The sequence below is a fragment of the Grammomys surdaster genome, unplaced genomic scaffold, assembly GCF_004785775.1.
Source record: "Grammomys surdaster isolate TR1022 unplaced genomic scaffold, NIH_TR_1.0 134, whole genome shotgun sequence".
NCBI classification, from domain to species: domain Eukaryota; kingdom Metazoa; phylum Chordata; class Mammalia; order Rodentia; family Muridae; genus Grammomys; species Grammomys surdaster.
In genome coordinates this window covers 3,997,333-4,017,812 of record NW_021604592.1, presented here as the reverse complement: position 1 = coordinate 4,017,812, position 20,480 = coordinate 3,997,333, and the positions used below count along the sequence as shown (strand labels likewise).

Below are 20,480 nucleotides of genomic sequence, written 5' to 3'. Positions count from 1 at the left end.
TCTCTCTCTCTCTCTCTCTCTCTCTCTCTCTCTCTCTCTCTCTCTCTCTTTCTCTCTTGCATAGTTTGGAGTGGCAGTGTGCACACAGATTGACATTCTAAGAGTCTAGGGTAAGAATCCAATTAGAAGTGCATTACTCATGCACTGAGAAATGATGAAAGGCTACTCCTGAGATGACAATGTTTAAATCCAAGGCATCCCACAGTCAGAAGGTCATTATAATTAGTCGTGAGAGTTTCAAGTTAAAGAGGCTTTAAAAGAACTCTGGTGATGTCTGGCTGGAGAGTGGTGCTATGAACTTCTAGAAGCGAAAAAGCATAGTCCTTGGAGAAATTAACTTAATCTGCTCAGATTTATATGGCCTACTGAGAACCTATCCACAAGGAGATAGGTAGCAGGCTTCATAAGTATGTGCATTCTTGGAGGTAATTATGTCTAGCAGCATATCTATAACGGCAGAAACTAAATTCTTGAACATGGCAATAATGACAAAGAAAGAAAATGTTTAAAAGAATACAGATAGGAAGATACTTCCAGGAGATACTGCTAATGAGGAAGATAAAGACAGTTAATTAAAGTAGAAGGAGAATCAGAAACATGTGGTGTTCTAGAAGCCACAAGTGAAGTCCATCTTCAGAATAACAGGTGGAACATGGGAAGTTGAAGAGGCGCAATGGCCAAGAAAGACTCATGATTCTCCTTGGTGTTTTAGAAGATGGTAGGTTCAACAAAGCAGCTGCTGGTGGGAACAGATCAGATTCAGCAGAGGGGAGTAAGTGCACAGTAGGGAAAGGCAGAAAGTTGAAATTATTCAAGATTATGGGGGTTGGGGGGGTGGAGGGAATAAATTTTGGCCTGACCAAAACATGGGAAATTCTTTTAGAACAAAGGTAAGATGTTGGTCTGGTTTTAACCCTTGAAAGAAGTACAAACTCTTGGAAAAGGGAGGTTGGGGAGACCAATAAGAAGGAGAGGGCTACTAGACAAGCATTGTCTGTACATGGTGTCCATAAAGTACTGATAGTTCCTGGGGCTCATCCTACCAATGCAGTAACCGTCATATCAAGTTAAACCTGTGAAAGGAAATATATTATTGAGAAAAGTTTCTATTTTCATAGTAGCAGTAGTAGGAAAGTTTTGATGCATTATTTTCACCAAACAAATATGAGCTATATCAGTCAAAAAAGAGCTATTGAATTAAAGAATGGAATATTATTCTAAGCAAAAACGGCGTAGCTTGGTGATTATAAAAACACATTATTCAGGTTTTAAGTTTTAGCTGTAAAATTACGGGCATAGAAAGCAGCATGGAAGGAAGGTTTATTATCAAGATTATCACAGTCATTCCTTCTAGTTGTATATTCAATCTCTGCAGCAGTTGGCTTATCTACATGGGTTAGGCTGCAAAGATCTCAGTGAATGTATAAAACTTTAGGTAGTACCCAACCACACATATAGCATTGGTTATTCCACACACATAGTCTTGAATTTGTAAAGTAGTTACAAGTCACTTTAAAATATTTACAAAACCAAACAAAAGCTAGAAGAGCTATAACAAACTGTAATGAAGGTTATACACACACAGCTACTTTCTTTTAAGAAACAAGACAAATATGATTATCCAGATTATGATTGATTGCTGACAGCTGTTCTGCAGAAAACAAAACTGTGGCCAAGGGGTGGACTGGTGTTCTATGATTCACAGACCGAGGGATAGTAAAAGAAATGTGTTTGTTCTTGCCTGGGTTCAAAGCTTACCTGGCTACCTTATTGTCTTTGCTAATGAGAATAGAAAGTAAACTTAATTCCTTTCAATACAGTACTAATTCCCTTCAACAACTGCCATGGCTTTCACTCCCGAAATGAGCAGTATAAATCTCTTAGAAACAAATTCCCTGACAACTACCAGAGAAGAAATATAGGAACCAGCAAAATGCCTAAGCAGGTTAAGGTACTTGCAGTCAAGCCTGGCAACTGAATTTTATCCTTGGTACCTACATGATAGGTGAAAGTCAACTGCTGTAGGTTGTTCTATTACCTCTATATATGCTCTGTGGCATGACCATACTACATACACACATACACACACACACACACACTCACACACACACACACACACACACACACACACACACTCCTCCTATACAAATACATAATAAAATACATTTTTTTTAAATTTAAGAAATGTGCACATCAGAGAATTTGGATCGGGTCCGAAGTACAACATTTATTACGTGCCATATACCATAACTTCTTTGAACATCAGGTTTGGGTTTGTTTGTTTGTCTTATCTAAATAGGGGAAATGTAATCATGCATTGCCATACAGATTAAAGGCACAGTGCACATGTGGCTCTCCATAAAGCCTGGAGATGGCGACACTGTCAGCAACTCTGCTTTGCTACCACCTTACTCTTTCTTATTAGTTCTCTGAGAGTTTCACACATCTTATTTTGGTCATACTCACATTCCTTCCTCCAGTGTTCCCCATGTCTATATGCCAGTTTCTTGCCCACCCCTTAAGGGTTTTCTTATCAAGGCCAGTTTGTGCTACCCAAACACTCTCGGACTCACGCCTTCCCCTGAAGCATGGTGAACTTATCAAGAACTCACTCCCAGGGAAAATTGACCTTCCTCTCCCAGCAGTTGACAATTTCTGATCACTCCCCAGCTAGGAGTGAGAATTCATGCCCACGCACCTCTTCATGCTGAGATTTAGTCTGGTTTGGACTTGCACAGGTCTTGTACATGCTGTCACGCTGCTGTGCGTTCATATGTTCTGCCTTGTTCTTGCCGCTAGAAATCAGGCCTGCCTAGTGAAAACAAAAAGCAGTCAACATTTTCAAACTTTTTTTTTTTTTAAAGTATCTCTAGGTGTCCTCAAATCCAAAGCTGAGAAGTGGCTTTGTCTCACACAGTTGAAGAAGTTGTTAATCAAAAACATTATAATAAAAAAAGACTATAATCGGGTTAGACACCGAGTCATTATGACTGTTAATGATCCAAATCTGTGAAAAGGCTGTAGATTTCCGTAGCTGCATCATTTCTTTTGAGGCGGTTTCTGTACAGTTTTTTCTCCTTACTTGAATTAAAGTAATCCATCTTGTTCATAGTTGGTCATAAGAACTACAATAACAGTTGTATCTTTTCCACTACCAACATTTGGATCTATATATGCTTTATGTTCAAGCATGTCTCCATTTTACATGAGAAAAGTTGTATCTGTTTTGAATGCCTCTAAAAATATAAACATTGTGTTCTGGTTTATGGATGTTTTGTGATAGACACAAAAGTTTCCATTTTTAGCTGGGACCTGTATTTGAACCCATAGTGGTTTAGTGATAAAGTAGTTTTGTTTTACATTAAAGCTTCTCCTGGGTTGAAAAATCCCACTTCACTACATAAGCTATGACCTTAAATAATACATTTAGCCCCTAAGACTTAGTTTTTCCCCTGTGAAGTAAGAGTATAATGCCATGCTCGAGGATTTCATTAGGACTGAAACTCTTAGCCTTCCTGCTCGTTCTTCCTCTTTTTCCTGACCTCTTACTATAAGCCAAGCCTGTGATTCAGCATTACATCTAAATCTCCACTTCATCCTAAACTGATCATGCCTCCCTGGCTTAGAATCCTACCTATACAATAATGGTAGGATTCTATACAATAATTGCCATTTTATGTCTGAGTCGCTGTCCTTTCCTCTGAGCTCTAGACTCGTGTATATATAAAGGACTATCAAATACGGTCACTTGGAAGACTGAAGGACATGTCGATTCATCCTGAATATGCTCCCCTCGTGACCTGTTCCTCTGCCATCCTGTCCCTCAGACTTCACCATCCTAATGTACAGGACATTTTCTCCGTATCTATACAAAGACCTCTTATGCTCATGAATTGATATAGTTAGCTTTGTGAAAATGACCACCCTGTCAAAAGCAATCTGTTTATTCATCATAATTCTTATGAAAATTCTAATACAACTATTCGCAGAATTTTTTGAAAGTCTTAAGATTCAAATGGAATCACAAAAAACACCACACCTACTAGGCAATTCTGAATAACAACAACAAAAACATTGCTGGAGGTTTTGCAGTACCTGACCTCAGGCTAGACTACAGAGTCTAGAGTTGTGCTGGCTCTGACACAGACACAATGGTCAATGTAATACAGCTGAGGACCAAAACATAAGGACCATAACACACCCACAACTACATGACTCTTGACAAAGGCACTGAAAATATATATTACAGAAAATACAGGTCCTTTAAAAGTTGTTTGAAATTAAATGTATAGTTATATCATTTTCTCATTTCTTCCTTTTTCTTTTCCTTCAAACTTTCACATGTACTCCCTCAAATCCTTTGCTTCTATTTTTTAAATTACATATATATAGCACAATTATACATATATATATACATATATATTACATATATATAATTACATATGTATATGTATCATAGTTTATAATATATAAACCAATTCTTAATTGAATAATGCAACCTGTTCAGTCCATATAACGTTTCTTGTATGCACATTATTTCAGGGCTGACCATGTGTTGGGTAAACAATTGGGGGCTCTTCCCTTGGAAAGTCTATTTTTAGTGACACACATACCTTGGTAATCAATACTCACTAACTGGACTTGATGCCCATTCAACAAGAGAGAAGTCACGCCTAGTACTGGAAGCCTAGCCAACTACTCAGGGCTAGTGAAGTCATGAACAACCTACAGTCAGTACCTTACTGAGCCAGCATAATTCCTAACTGTATTCTAAATGTTAATCCTTATACCCACAAATGAGACAGCACCTTTCACAAGAGCTGCTGGAAAAACTGAATATTGACTGATATTCAGGCAAACAAAATTTAATCTTTACTCTTTATCCATTTATGATAAAAAAGAGATATAAATGGATAAAGCATCTACTAAGTTTTTTAGTTCACACATTAAAAATTCTTTATATTTATGGGATACAAAGTTATGCTTCAACACGGAGTTTTATGGTTCAAATTAGGAGAAATACCTCAAATACTTATCACTGTTTATAGTGAAACATTCAAAATTATTTCCTTTAATGATTACTGTTACATATAATTGCCCTGTCAAACAATGGAACATCAGAATGTATTCCTTCTGCTATCCAGCTGAAGCTTAATACCCATGGCCCAGTCTCTGTTCTTCCTCCCTTCTGTCTCCAGCCTCTGGGAACTGCTATTCTGCTCTCAAAGTCTTTGAGGTCATGCAGTGTTTGTCTTTCTGTAACAGGCATAGTCATTGATTATACTATCTTCTATATTTTATATATAAGTAAATTTGTGGATAATGACCAGATTTTATCCATTAGTAGCTTAATACTTCTCCATTTGCATATCTGCTATAGTTCCTTCCTTCATTCATTAGTGGACAGAGCCTCTTCCTGGCCATTGTTTCCTGAAGATAGCCTTCGGGAGAGGGTTTGTGACTTAGGTTCAGCTTTCTGGATTTGTGTCATTTGTTTACTTCATTTCCCTCTTATCCCAGTGATATTATGCTTCAATTTAGAGGAAATTGCTATGGAACAAACTATAACAAAAATTGAAAAATATCTTTATTTTCACAAAGCTTTCTGTATTTTGTCATTTTGAAAGAACGAAAAACAGGTTGTCAATTTTATATGTATATTTAGATTTCCAACTTTCATGTTACCACATCAAGAAAAAATAATCAAAGCCAATTATTTTTCATATTTCCTGATGTTCCTCTGTAGTTATAAAATTACCATGATATGCATATTTATTTAGTAATTTAGACTATATTTTAAAGTAATGAGTGTAAGGTCACCACAAAAAGGTGTTGATTATCTGAGCTTATTTAATTGCTGATGTTTTGTTATTATATTAATTTTTAAGTAAAATAACTGGGAGATAAAGAAAAATCAGAAGTCATACACAGAATATTTTACTATTTCATCTGGTCCAGAGTTGTTTCATTATATTGAGCCCAAAGTTAGGTACAATGGCTTCTGATATACCCAGAGTGGTACAACACTTTTGGTACAAGAAACCTAAAACTAGCCAGAGGAGAAGGTCTGAGCCAAGTCATAGTTATTCACAAATATTAGGTTGCCAGATACCAATGGGAAATGGTGACCAACAGTGAGTTCTTCCCTCTACCATCTGTACCCAGCCCTGCTGATTTGTCTTTGCTCATTCTTAGTCTGATGATTTGAACAGTAACAACAAAATATACACCTTCACACACATATATTTTATATTTAACAAATATGAGCTGCAGTGATGGGTGTTTTTCACAAGTATTTCATTAAAGTTGGATTTGAAAGGACAACAATTAAATATAATCCTCTTCTTTTCGTGGGGTATAGTGTAATTATGTAGTTACAGAATGAGGGCAGGAGATTTAAAAAAGGAATGTGTGTTGATATGTATACTGTGATCATGCTCCAAGACAACCATCTCTGCCCAAAGCACAGTAAAGGAGTGGACTGCTGCTCTTTGCCTCATGACCATCAGCAAAGACTCCATGTGTCTCTCCTCCCTAACATGGCTTTCTATTTTTATATAGACGCTACCCCAATTGTCAGTGCCTCAACTTTGGATCTTGGTTTTTGTTTTCCTTCCCGGTTGCTGTTATTCTTCTACTTTTGTCTTGGATTTGGCTCCAATGGCTTTTCTTAGGATTCAAGTAAGTAGACATTTTACTTTAATGTAATGAAGGTATCCATGTGACCAATGCTTTTACCTCTATATCCAGATATAGAGAATATCTGTATTCTCCCCTATGCTATACACACTGTGTTCCCACATTTTTTACATTCAAAAATGTAATGCCTAAAGGACATGCCTTGAAGACAGGCTGGAATAATTTAAACAACATTGGCATTGATGGAGTTTATAAAATATAGGTCCAAGTGAGTGTCCTTTCAGTCTTAAGCCAGTGATATAGTAACTGCTCAGAAAGGAATAAGGAACAGGTTATGTCATAGTCCATAGTCCCAACCCAACTATCACAATAGAGTTGTGAGAAGCCATGCCCCTGTGCCTCTTAGGATAAATGTTCTTAGATTATCAAGTTACTTTCAATTGTTAACATGCAGGGTTTCCCTGTTTCATACGAACTTCAAACTTAATAACACCTTCAAAATATAAAGTAAAATAGAGATTTGAAAAGACTCTCTTTGAAAAGATGTTGGACTAATAACTGGGAGAAGAAAGGTAGCTTTGTTAATGTTCTATTGCTGTGAAGAGACACCATGACTAAGGCAACTACTATTGAAACAAACATTTAATTGAGGGCTTGCTTACAGTTTCAAAGTTTAGTCCTTTATCAACATGATAGAGAGCATGACAGCACACATGGTGCTGGAGAAGTAGCTGAGCACTACATCCTGATCTGTAGACAGAGAGAGAGGAGGAGGAGAAGGAGGAAGAGGGGGAAGAGGAGGAAAAGAGGAGGAGGAGGAGGAGGAGGAGGAGGAGGAGGAAGAGGGACAGGGAGAGAGAGAGAGAGAGAGAGAGAGAGAGAGAGAGAGAGAGAGAGAGAGAGAGAGAGAGAGATAGTCTCACATGGGCTTTTGAGATCTTGAAGCCCACTCCCAGTGTCACATTTTCTCTAAGAAGGCCACACATCCTAATCCTTCTAATCTTTTCAAAGAGTTCCACTCCCTGGTAACTAAGTATTCAAGGATATGAGCCTATGGGAGCCATTATTATTCAAACCACCCCAAGAAGTAACACCAGGACAGATGAGTAATCTCTGCAAATCCTGCCCAGGCTTAGTCTCAGTATCTTTTACTGTAACCAAGAGGATTTATTCATCAGTTTGGTAAAATCACTTCTAGTACCATGATGTCAACATGGAAGAGTCCAAACTGAACTGCAGCAACCAAAGTAGGATACACTGGTCAGTAAAAAAATCACCAGTGCCACTAAAATGTCAAATTCTGTATCCTTGGTGAATCCCCTGCTTTTCTAAGATTGAAGCTATTAGTTTTATAAGCATTCAGTGGTTGTATGACTGAGATGACAGCCACCATAAAACCCACAAAGGGCTAATCACCAAAATCTAAAATTCAGCCTGCACTTTCAACTTATTTAATACTCCATTAGGAATTATACATTACATAAAATTAGGAATTATTTTTACATCACAAATGAAAATTATTTTCTGAATAATAAAATATTTAAAATTCACTTTCATAGTTTAATTTGAATAATTTTAAGAACCTATGAATCAAGCAGCATACTGTTCTCTAAGACAGCTAAGGTGAACTCTCAGCTACTAGGAATTTTTTTGAAAAATGACACAGTACAGTAGGGTGTGGTATTTTATCTGTGACAATAGTTTCCAGTTCTAGCAAGGTAATGACCCACATATTTCCCCCCTCACTATTTTTCATCTTATTTTTTTCTCTCTAACTGCCCAATTGTGCTAGTAGTTGAAAGATAGTACTGATGGTTTTAAAAAGGATCTATCCAGATTGTGGGAGCAGCATGTGGCAGTCTGCCTGCTGAAACAAATGGCTGGAATGTCACTGACTTCAGCAGGTGGCCTTCAGTGTGACAGGCCAGCTGCATACAAAGTGCCCCTCCCAGGAAATCCAACCTTTCTGGGACTGGTTCAGTTGTACAGGTAACAAGGCTGGAAGCACAGAGAAGAAGAATCCTGAGTCAGTAGACAAGGACACATTCTATCTGGTGACTAGCTCCCTGCTGTTTCATTCTTTGTTGCTGCTTTTAATGACTTTAAACAAATGCATATGCAACCTCCTTCCATCATTATTTTAATATAGTGTAGGCATATTACAGTATGCTTCCAGTGAGGGTCCAAAACAAACACACACACACACACACACACACACACACACAAACATGTGAAATGTACTCATTAGGCAAAGTCCATAAATCATGATTCAGTGTTGTAATTAAATAGTCCTCTTGTTGTCCACTACTGGTTAGACATGGCAGTTTCATGGTCCAACTAATTTTTCAGAGTTCTCAGTTTGCCAGGGTATGTACCTCTAAAGGCTTTAGACTGAGAAACAGAAATTAGCTGCCACTCCCCTGGCAGGCTACCATACATTCTGATTAGTGTTCAGGCTGTTAGCACAGTTAACTCGCTCATTACAAACAGCCCCAACGTATCAGAAGCTCATCCATCAGTCCTCTGCATCTATTTCAATGGAAAAGAGGTTGACACAGCCTCACATGCTTCATCGGTTCTTTTGTTGAATATTATCCTTCATTTGCAGGAAACCAAATTCAGCTTGATCTGTTTACTGACTGCAGCCAAAGAGACAAAGAGCACAAGCAGCTGCTTAGAGGGTAGAAAAGGGAAAGTTTTATCTTTGTCTATTGTTGTCCCTTTCACAGATCGTTTCTCAGGATAGTCCTCAGACTTGTCTCTCAGAATTGTATTTATGTTGGGATTTATTTACTTATTTATTTATCTACGTGTATTTATGTTGGGATTAGGGATAAAAATTTGAGAGGTTGGCAATATTCAGAAACTTAATAGAAACAAGAATTTTATCAGTCCTAATCATAAGTGAAACAATATCTAACTAGTTATAGAGGTCATCGTGTTTGGATGAGGATAACTGGGAATGTCTAACATGAAAGGCTTAAGAATTACAGAAATTCTGTTCACCCAGGCATGGTGGTACATACCTTATTCCCTTAGCCTTTGGGAAGCCCAGACAAACAGATCTCTGTGAGGTCAGCCTGGTCTATGTAGCAAGTTCCAAGAGAACCAGGACTATATAAAGAGACCCTGTCTCAAACAAACAAACAAACAAATAAAATCAAGGAAAATTTTCTCCTTTAAAAGGAAGCATGGAACATTTTACAGCAAACTTACATGAAGATACAGTGACCGAGCACAAATTGTATCTATGTTGGTTATTGCTCTCTCATTTTCCCGTCTTCCTTCCCACTCTCTCCAAAACTGTAAGCTTACAGGAGACAGAGACACAGGCACAGGGCATGGATTCCAGGTGTCAGTAGAGGAATGTTTTAAACAAAGCAAAGGAGATAAGTGGTCGTGAGCTAGCTTCCTTAACGCTAAAGCTTTATTGTCTTTTTCAGCTTTAAGGAGATGTTCAAGTGTGGCAAAACCAAAACACTCAAAGAAAAAGCTTGTGCTGAGGTGATCAAGCAAGAATATGAAAAACTTGGGCCAATGAGGTAAAATATTCATGAATATGCACACACAGACACACACAGACACACACACAAACTCACATGCCAGAAATACACATACACGTACACTTCCACACTACACACACATAGATACACTCACAGACACACACACACATAGACATACACACATGCCACAAATAAACATGCATGCATTCCCACACCACACACATATAGAAACACATACATAGACACACAAACATACACACACAGACACACACACACACTCACATGCCACAAATACACATACACGTAAACTTCCACACTACACACACATAGACACAAACACATGCCACAAATACACATGCGTGCATTCCCACACCACACATACATAGAAACATAAACATAGACACACATACATAGACACATAAACATACACACACACATACACACACACATACACACACACACACTCTTGAGCGCACATTCTGGGTGCACATACACAAGCAGTACAAATGATCAAGCGCTTGCCAGCAAAGAAAGTTATTGACTAAGACTGCAAACCCGCAAAACTCAGTGACTGCTTGTCACTATACTGAAGAACACAGCACTGCCCTACTAAAATTTGCTAAGTAGAAAAGCTGAGAAGGACAAAGGGTCCTTTCGAAGAGCACTGGTGTTCCCCAAATAAGAACACTCCGAGGTCCCACAACACCACAGCCTGTTCAGACTAGCTTGACAACAGCTCACTTTTCTCAAATGTTTGAAAAGAAATGACAGCAGCGGGTTGTTCTACAGGTATCAAGAAATCGTGACCTTGGTGATCTTCATTGTAATGGCCTTGCTCTGGTTCAGTCGGGACCCTGGCTTTGTCACTGGTTGGTCAGTCCTGTTTTCAGAGTGAGTATTCGCCAGGAGTCTGCGAGTCCTTTTTGTTCTGCTTTGGGTCCCACTAAATATATCCTGCAACTTTGAGAAGCTGCATGTAATGCTTGATTGATTCACTTCTTTACAAAAAGTATTTTTATGTCTAACCTTCTTGACGAAGTTTCTAAGTAGACGGTAAGAAGGCAGAAAAGATAGTCGTCACGCCCTGTGTAAAAAATCAAGATCCACTGTCCATGGAGGCTTTTCCCTCCAGACAAAGTTAGGCGTTCATCTGCAGTAAGTAAACTAGTTAGGAGCATAGTGTGAGAGTTGACAGGCTGTGCTCCTGAACCTTCTGTTTGTTCTTGGCTAGCGTCTGTTCTCTCACTTCCATTAGCTGGAAGATGGAAATTACACTAGAATATAGAATACTGTTTTTTTTTCCTATTAAAAGTGGTGAATAAATCTTTAGTGTGTGAAATAAACACTACGCAGTGTCTCTTGATCTGACATACCTTGACTCATACTCTGCAATTTTTACCACTTTTATGTCTCCCGAAGATTATTTATTGGGCTCAAGCTTTTTTTTTCCATCACATGAATTTTTCAGTAGTTTCTTACAAAATTAACCCTGCCACCATTTCATAGATAAAGATGGGCTGAGTAAGTGGTAAGATAAGTTTGAAGCAAAGGCTAGAAGCCAGAGTTAAGGGTACAGCTTAACGTGGTATGCTACGGCAGCCGTTACTGAGACATGTGGAATGAGTAGTACTTAAAAGAAATTAACCAGCCTGTGTGTCAATACAATTTGGCTTTGAGATTTGTGTTCCCAATCTATTTTTTGATGGATATACTCTGGTTCTTAAACCCAGAAGATTTTCATCTTGGTCTTACTGTCTTACCCCAGCAAGAATCCACACAGTTTGGAAGCAAAAATCAAAGCTGTTTGAGTCAGATGTATTCTGGCTTCATAGACGAGAGAGACAAAACCTTTCCCAACCTGACCAGTCTGTTTCCACAGGCTTTGCCAATACCTAAGGTTCGAGGGATGAATTCAAATTTCTTATGCCCTCCTAGCCTTAAGCAATGCATGAGGTGGGTGTTTTAAAGGATTAGCTTGGGTCTCTTGATTCCTTTAGGCAAAGAACTTCTCATTCTGAGACTTCCTTAACAAAATCATTATCTATTTATGTAAAACAAGCTATTGTTTAAAACAACATTAGTATTTTATGTTTTTCTAATAGGATTTAGACCAAAATAAAAAAAATAACTTCACATTTCTTTAAAATCCAACCTCTATTATTATGAATACCACCCCCAATAGTAATGTGTTGAGAACTGGATGGAACCTGACAACAGCTAATAAACCCTAGAAGAAAATCCCAATAGATATTCGGTACATCAGCATTGAATTTTTCTTCCTTGTGGAGGAGAATATAATCCGAGAAATGCTTTGTTTGTACTGGGAAAACAGGGTTTGCTATGAGCAAGTGCTTCTAATGTCAGCTAGCTTTGTGAGAGACATCAGTAGAAAAGGAGAAGGGACTTGAAAGGGGACAAACTTGAAGCTATATTGAAACAATCTCAAAGCAAATAAAATTTGTATAAGCTCAATAATTTATAGTACAGTGATAATCCAATTCATAATGAATCAAATCTCCAAATAATACCAAGACAATTATAATTTAAAATATTTCATGAAAATTTTTTAACATTTATAAATCATGTAAAATATACATGTAGTATGTGCAAATTTTAGGCAGTTATGATTCTAAAGTTGGTATGATATATTAAGATTTATTGCTACCACCTAATGCTCTTGGTCCATCTGTTTGAACCTGGACTGATTTCAATATGTCTTTTCATATAAAACAAAATCCAGTTACATGACACCTGGCCCAGCTTGGCAAAAACTTGGCCAAAAATTGTACCTAAGATAGAACAATAAGAAAACAATATAGTTACAGGAATTGGTCAGGATTTTAGAAATAATTATATCACCATAGGATTTTAGTCATCAAGGAAAGAAACTAAGCCTGTATTTAAGATAACCTTAAAAAATACATCATACTGAGAAATATAATGTACTTCCTTGATTATTTAGATTTTATACACATAAACTATAAGAATATAGATATTTTTGTTGAAAATAAGATATGATAGAAAAACAAGCCTTATGATGAACATATTTCTTCAGGCTACCAAGATTCACGTAGTTGATACTGCTGACTTCTAAAGCTGTATTCTAATTATTTGTGTCTGTTTCATTTGTATAATCTCCAGGTGCCTCTTAACTGCTGAGGCTTCCGGGAACCTGTCTTTTTTGCTAGGATGCTCTAGCAGTTCCCAGGCCCATCTGTTCCTGCATTACTCTTAATTTGTACAGTGATCATTTGTGAGCATCTCATAAGCCATTCTGATAATTAAGCTTCTCAAGGTTCTAGAGGGAAAAGCATCAAATGCGTTGATTTCCTTTGTATGCATATCTAGTACCCTCCACAGAAGCAGGTGTTTCATCCTAGAAACCAGATCAAATTTCATTCAGTTTATAGAGGAGTTTGAGGGGACACTAGCAACAGCATGTCACACTAAATCCAATAGAAGGACATTATAAATCAATTACATGGGGGCTTTGCCAAACTCCAGCAACTGTTTCAAGCTCAAGTATCTGACATTATAATAAAAAACAATATTTCACAGAGGGAATTGGTTAACAAATCTGAAAGCTTACCTGAAAAATTAGCACTCTTGGTCTGATAAAAGTAGCATCTATATATGCGGTACTGATAATATGAAAAATGTATTGAATTATTAAGAATGTACTCTGAAATGCTTGGACTCTATATGAGTTACATCAATGGAAAGCCATATATTTTAAACTGGTTGCCCAGAATAAATGATCTGTATTATCACTTCTACTTAATCATTATTAATGTAACTAATTGACACCTTAGCTCATACAGGTTCTTAGTGCCATCTTTAATGCACATATTTGTTTATATTTTTCAGGTATCCGGGTTATGTGACAGATTCAACGGTTGCTTTAGTGGCAGGAATCCTTTTCTTTCTAATTCCAGCTAAGAGATTGACAAAAATGACATCTGCAGGAGAAATTAGTTGAGTATCATTTTGAACACTGAATTCACAGAAGACCTTTAAGAAATCAAAAGTCTATCAGCTTCAGTTGGCACATAGAATATTAAAAATGGCCACGACCCTTATCTTAGCATATCCCACTTACATATGAGTTCCCTACTCAGCCAGAGTTTGCCTCTACCTACAGAAAGACTCACTAGAGTTTGCAGGAAGAAGTATATCTCCGTTTATACCCAGATTTCAGGTCTTCTATGATAGATAACACCCTGGCCAAGATCAGAATATTAACTAACAAGAAAACAAGAGTTTATGTTACTTCTTTATAATGAGACCTCAGTAAGAAGTTCAGAGCATCTAGAAAAGGATGAATTTCATGAGAAAGGTCACTTCCAGTTTTGTTGTTGTAATTATTTAAAATGGCCTCTGATCAAGCCAACTATCTAAGCTGCGGTGGCTCTGCCTAGCCCAGCCGCCATGTTTCTCGGCCTGAGGCCATGTGTGCAATGCAGCTAGAACCGGCCCACCAGAAACACCAGCCCTGCCACCCACTAAATGCCAGCATGAGAGATGGCTCTGCCAATCTTCCACGCTGTCCCAAGACAGGGCATTGCACAGACCATTTCGCCATCCATGCGGGCCCAGTAAGAGAATGAGACTCTAATTCTTATAGATTAATCAAAGGCTTTATATGTTTGATAATGATTAATAACAAGATGCCCATACAAAGAGAGTTGTATCCCAATGAGCTAACCTAACTATAAGTTTATAGGTCATGAGTGCTCTCCATACCTGTGTGGTTCTCCATCCTCCTACGTCTCTGCTCTCTCCAGCTCCTCCTCTTCCTTTTCCTCCTCTCCTCCTTACTCCTCCTCTTCCTCTCCTAACTCCTCCTACCTTAGCTCCTCCTACACAGTTTCGCAGAAATCCTTGAATAAAAAGAAAAAAGCTCCATGTAGAATTAACCAGATTAACAACTGAAAAAGTTACTTAGTAGGCACACTCACTCAACTTACAAGCCATGAAGAGAGAAGTGCACACATCTGCAGGAGCATGCATTCTCCGACATGTACTCCTTACACAGGATTCATTCATCTCTGTGCTTTATATTAACTTTGATTTTCAGTAGCTATATTCCTAAGTTACATACATCGGACAGATGGGTCATAATAGTTTGGAAACTCAGTTGAATGGAGTTTTTTGTTTGTATTTTTTTCTGATGTAAAACTGAGAGTTCTGTAGTTGGGTGGTCCAGCTGATCTCTTAAATCATCTATAAATGATGAATATTTCAGATTTGGGGGACATGGTTTAAATAATCAGCATATTGCAGAAATAAAATTGTTCCATTCTTTGTGAGATTAGGCTATTTCAATGTGTGTTATAGAGTTGTAGCAATCTATAGCAGTGGTTCCTTTAAGCCTACTAGAACAGTGGATTTTGACTTGTGGGATGTGACCACTTTGGGGGTTGAATGACCCTTTCCCAAGGAACACATATCAGATATCCTGCATATCAGGTATGTCCATTGTGATCCATAACAGTAGCAAAATAAATTAGAGTTATGAAGTAGCAACAAAAAATAATTTTATGACTGGAATCACCACAACATGGGAACGGTTGCAACTTTAGGCAGGTTGAGAACCATCACACTAGAATCCATAGCCACTATACTCAATGCCCAACCCTGGTGTTGAGGAAGATGCAGTTTGCTTTCACCTCCTTGCTTCTTAACTCTGAATACACATCATCTTAATCCAAGTAACAGACTTGGGAGCAAATTTTCAGTTCAGACCAGAAGAGATTATCAGACCTAGAAAGGGAGTCATAGACATTTATGAGCCACCACGTAAGTGCTGAAAATCGAGTCCAGTTCCTTTAGAGAAGCAGCCAGTGTGCTTAACTGTTGAGCCATCTTTCCAGGCCCAAAGTAATATTTTTAATCATTATAGTATAATATTCTACCTAAAGTCAGTGGAAACTCTTAGTCCAGGTCAAATCTCCCCCTTGAAAACCGTATCAAAATTTTGTAAGCTTCTTGTAAAATAACTATTCAGGACACTGATAAAAATGTCATATTGCCTTATTTTAAACAATATTTAACTGTAGATTTTTGTTTTGCAGTTGCTTTTGATTACTCTCCCCTGATTACTTGGAAAGAATTCCAGTCATTCATGCCCTGGGACATAGCCATTCTTGTTGGTGGAGGCTTTGCCCTGGCAGATGGTTGTCAGGTAATGCTCAGTGTGTAAGATATTTAACAATTAACCAGACTGTTGAAAAGAAGGACATAGGCACATCCAAGCTTCAGGCATATCACCTTTATCCTCTCATTTAATAATTCAGAATTCAGTAGCCATGAAATATCCACACAGGTGAAGTGAGTTCATAGTTCAAGAACTTTAGTAGGCTATAAGCATAAACGAAATGCTATGTGTTCAGGAATGCCCAAAGAAATAGTGCAAAGAAGATTACGTTATCTGTAATATATTTTGTCAACTGTCAGGAGGAAATAAAAGCTTCATGAGTTAGACAGTTGTCCATTTCACTGATCTATCCACCAACTTATGCAAAGCAAGCTTTCTTCCCCTCTAATTGCCCTAGGAATTATGGGTTTCCTAGAAGAAAATTATCTTCTCTAAAAATTCATGGGCATATGTACATACAAAAGGCATCTAATGGATCAGTAGGTTGTATATATACATGTGTATAAACATAGAAAATAACACATATAAACAATAATATGATATTAAAGAAGAGACCATGTATTTAGGAGGGGAGACATGGGAGAGTGTGGGGAGGGGGGCTTGACAGTAGTGTATATAGTATTAAGGAAACTCTCAAAATTTTATTTATAAAATGAAAAGAATATTCTTTTCCTTCTATCTGATAAAAACCACTCACTCATATGGGGTTTATAGCTTTTTATTAAATACTCAGAGGTGATTTGCATCCACTTCCATACTCAGTCACAAACAGGAAAGTAGCAAGAGGGGAACAGGGCAAGTCCTCTGGCTTCTTAAAAGTTATTTTTACTTATTTTTTAAAATACTCAGGTAAAATGCTATCTCTTCTTCTTAATAATTTGTTAGGAGAATATTATTTGTTTCTAACTTTAGTAGCAGTTTCTGTAAAGTATTTAGATTCTGAGCTTTTAGCAATAGAATTTATTAATAATTGTAAGTCTTAGGAATAGGCTCAATTCAGAAAGCCTTTTGCAAAATTGTTTTAGGCTTAGGTTTGCCTTGCTTTATAATTTGTCCAGATAGAAATAACAATTTTCTTTTCTACTATTTCAGCAGTAATGAGGTCTGAACTCTGAGAATAAATAACTGCCATCTCTATGTCTACTGACTTGAACTGAGAGGATAGCAGAATGAGAAAGTCTGGCTTTCCTAAGAACTTGCTCATGTCTCCTCAGAGTACACCTAGACTGGACTCTAGACAAAGTGGCTTTGAAACCATCGACCAGACCTTAGAGCAGCAAATCTGAGGAAATGAAAAGGTGTGGTTTAGTCGGATGCACATGGCTCTGTTAGTGGAAAAGTTAGAGAAATCATGAGGGGAAAACTAATTTTAAAAATCCTAGTAAATGGAATCTACATTCTGAAGAATTTCTAGAAAGAAACAACTCCTGAGTAACCAAACTAAAGTCAACAGCTTTCTGGATAAAAGAAAACAAGGGAAAAAAAGAGTTTATACACAAATATGACCCTAGAAATTAGTTTTACAAAATACTAGGAGACAATTTAAAAAATGTTTGTTTGAAGTAGTAATTTGTCTGGCAAATGTCTCAAGCCACGGAATACTTCTACTTGAAAAAAAAACATGTGCTAGCAATTATGTGTTATTCATCTCATGCTGTGACCTCTCTCTTAAATGTCCCTAATAGGACTTAATATAATTAGTGAGTGTCTCACAAAGTAATAGACATTGTACAGTTCTTACCAGTTACAGTTCTTAACTTTTATGTTGTTTTTCACATTCCTCAAATGATTTTTCTAAGATAACTGTAAAAAATTAAATACTCTTTTCTCAAATATTCCTATGCTCCCAGGAACAGAATAATAATAATAATAATAATAATAATACCTATCAGTCTTTAAAGACAAAAAATGTATAGCACAGACAAAATAATTGGAAGCAACAGATTAGCTTGCAAGCATGGGAGAAGCCAGACCTGGATATTAAAGATGGTTTAAAAAGTGTACAAGGTTATGTGATTTCCTCAACTACCATTCCCACTTGTGAAATGGCCACACATACTTTAGAAAATTAAGCTTTGCTCTGTAGCAAAAGTGAAGCACACAATCCCTTAACAAGCCTTATGTTACCAAGAGTTTTAAATCACCATGTTATGGTCTTTTTAAATAAAAATGAATAGGTAGTCAAGAGTCACTAGATGACTGGGGGGAACCTCAGATGCAATAACCAAAGACAGAAAAATCAAATATAGAAACAAAAAAAAATGGATCAAGGAAAATATAAAGAAAATGTATAAAACAAAGAGCACTTTAAATTTTCTTATCAGTGCCTCAGAGGTGTTAGAAATATTAAAGACACAGAAGTAAAAGAAAACATCATTTAAAAATGTATCAAAAAGAAAGTCTCAAAAATTAAAATGATGATATTATATTTATATTTAAAACTCACCAAGAGTGTTAAAAGTAGAAGTAAACATGAATCAGATTTACAACAAAAAGGGAAAAGAAAGTAAACACTAAAGAAATGGTTGTCTAATGCCAAGTGGTCAGCTCTAAGACTTATGCACATAAGCAGCAGCAGCTCACTTGGGAGCCTGTGTATATGCATGCATTGATATATGTAAGGCTGTGTATGTGTATAACAATGATAAGGAGGGCAAGAATCTGTGAAGGAATGGAGGGACATGGAAAGGGTTGAAGAGGGCACAGAGGGGTAAATGGTGTAGTATATTTTAAATAAAACCAAAGTAAAATTATAAAAGATAAGAAAGTATTTGTTTGAAAGCTCCTCAGAAGTCTGTTTGGGAAGAGAAAATGTGCTGAAAAGGAGGAGAGTTCTAAAAATAACACAGAAAATCTCAGAAGTGACACCTGTGAGATTTTCAACTAAGAGTTATTGAGAGGTTCATACTGAAGGAACTCATGAAGATTCTACATGTGTGTCTCAGAAACTCGAAATGGAGATAGAATTACAATGGTCTTCAGAAGGAATTGCGAATGACACATTCCTCTCACATCTCAACCATACTTAAAAAAAAATAACCTTCTCTATTCATATTCCAGAAATTTGTTTTGTACTTTAGTTTCTGTTCTCTTAAGAGCTATATCCAATATCTATATCCGTGTATTTGAATCCATAAAGCTAATATCTATACTGGATATAGTGGCTCACTGGATAAAATGCTTCTTCTAAAAGATTGAAAAACAGAGTTAAAAGACCCAGGACCCATGTAAATATAGGGTGATATGGTGGCCCTCTATAATTCCAGAGCTCTGGGTTTAACTGAGAGAAAGTGCCTCAACAGATATCATGAAGAACAATCTAGGAAAACTTTTGACATCAACTTTAGGCTTCTACATCCCTCCCCCTACATACATATACACACAATACACACAAACACAGGCCCACACACACACACATATACATATATATATATATACACATATATATATATATATATATTGCTATATATATATATAGTAATACACAAACTTACATAAGTACACGCAAAGATACACTAAATAATACAAATAAATAAAATAATGACTTTCATATATATAAGTCAAAACAATAAACAATACAACCAATATCTAGTACCCATGTTAGTAATGTTTATATTCACTTTGGAACTGAATTTACTGCTTAATAATCAAAGCTTTTTCAGTGCACAGCCTAGTTTATCATAAACATTATCTCACAAAACATCGAGTAGCCCTTCTATTTAGTCAGAAAACAGAATAAAAAAATCTATTAATCAAGAGTGCAGGCGATTTTTTTGTACTGCATGTAATGAATTAAAGATTAGTATGTGGTCAACCCCACTGGAGAACACAGGAAATAGATTAATGACAAAATTGCTGAACAGTTTCAATGGTTTCAAAACTAGAATTCTAGATATTGGAATTAGAAAAATAAGCCGGGCTGTGGTGGCGCATGCCTTTAATCCTAGCACCTGGGAGGCAGAGGCAGATGGATTTCTGAGTTCCAGGCCAGCCTGGTCTACAGAGTGAGTTCCAGGACAGCCAGGGCTACACAGGGAATTAGAAAAATAGTGTGAAGAGAAAGAAAAGAATTTTCAGACTTGTAGAGACTACCTCAAATGTGACTTTCATCCAACAATCTCAGCACACATGAAAGGATATGTTCCTCCAAATGAATAGAAGGGAGAAACAAAGGAGGGAGG

The 20,480-nt window shown here is 37.0% G+C and overlaps 1 protein-coding gene across 1 annotated transcript in view; it reads left to right on the top strand.

Annotated features, from left to right (window-relative positions):
- Slc13a1 (solute carrier family 13 member 1) overlaps positions 1–20,480 on the top strand; it is a 71,053-nt gene that overhangs the window by 45,430 nt on the left and 5,143 nt on the right. The window contains exons 8-12 of the mRNA XM_028762650.1: positions 6,562–6,681; positions 10,083–10,181; positions 10,932–11,033; positions 14,010–14,116; positions 16,217–16,326. Coding sequence (XP_028618483.1) covers positions 6,562–6,681; positions 10,083–10,181; positions 10,932–11,033; positions 14,010–14,116; positions 16,217–16,326 — 538 coding nt within the window. The remainder of the gene's footprint in view (positions 1–6,561; positions 6,682–10,082; positions 10,182–10,931; positions 11,034–14,009; positions 14,117–16,216; positions 16,327–20,480) is intronic.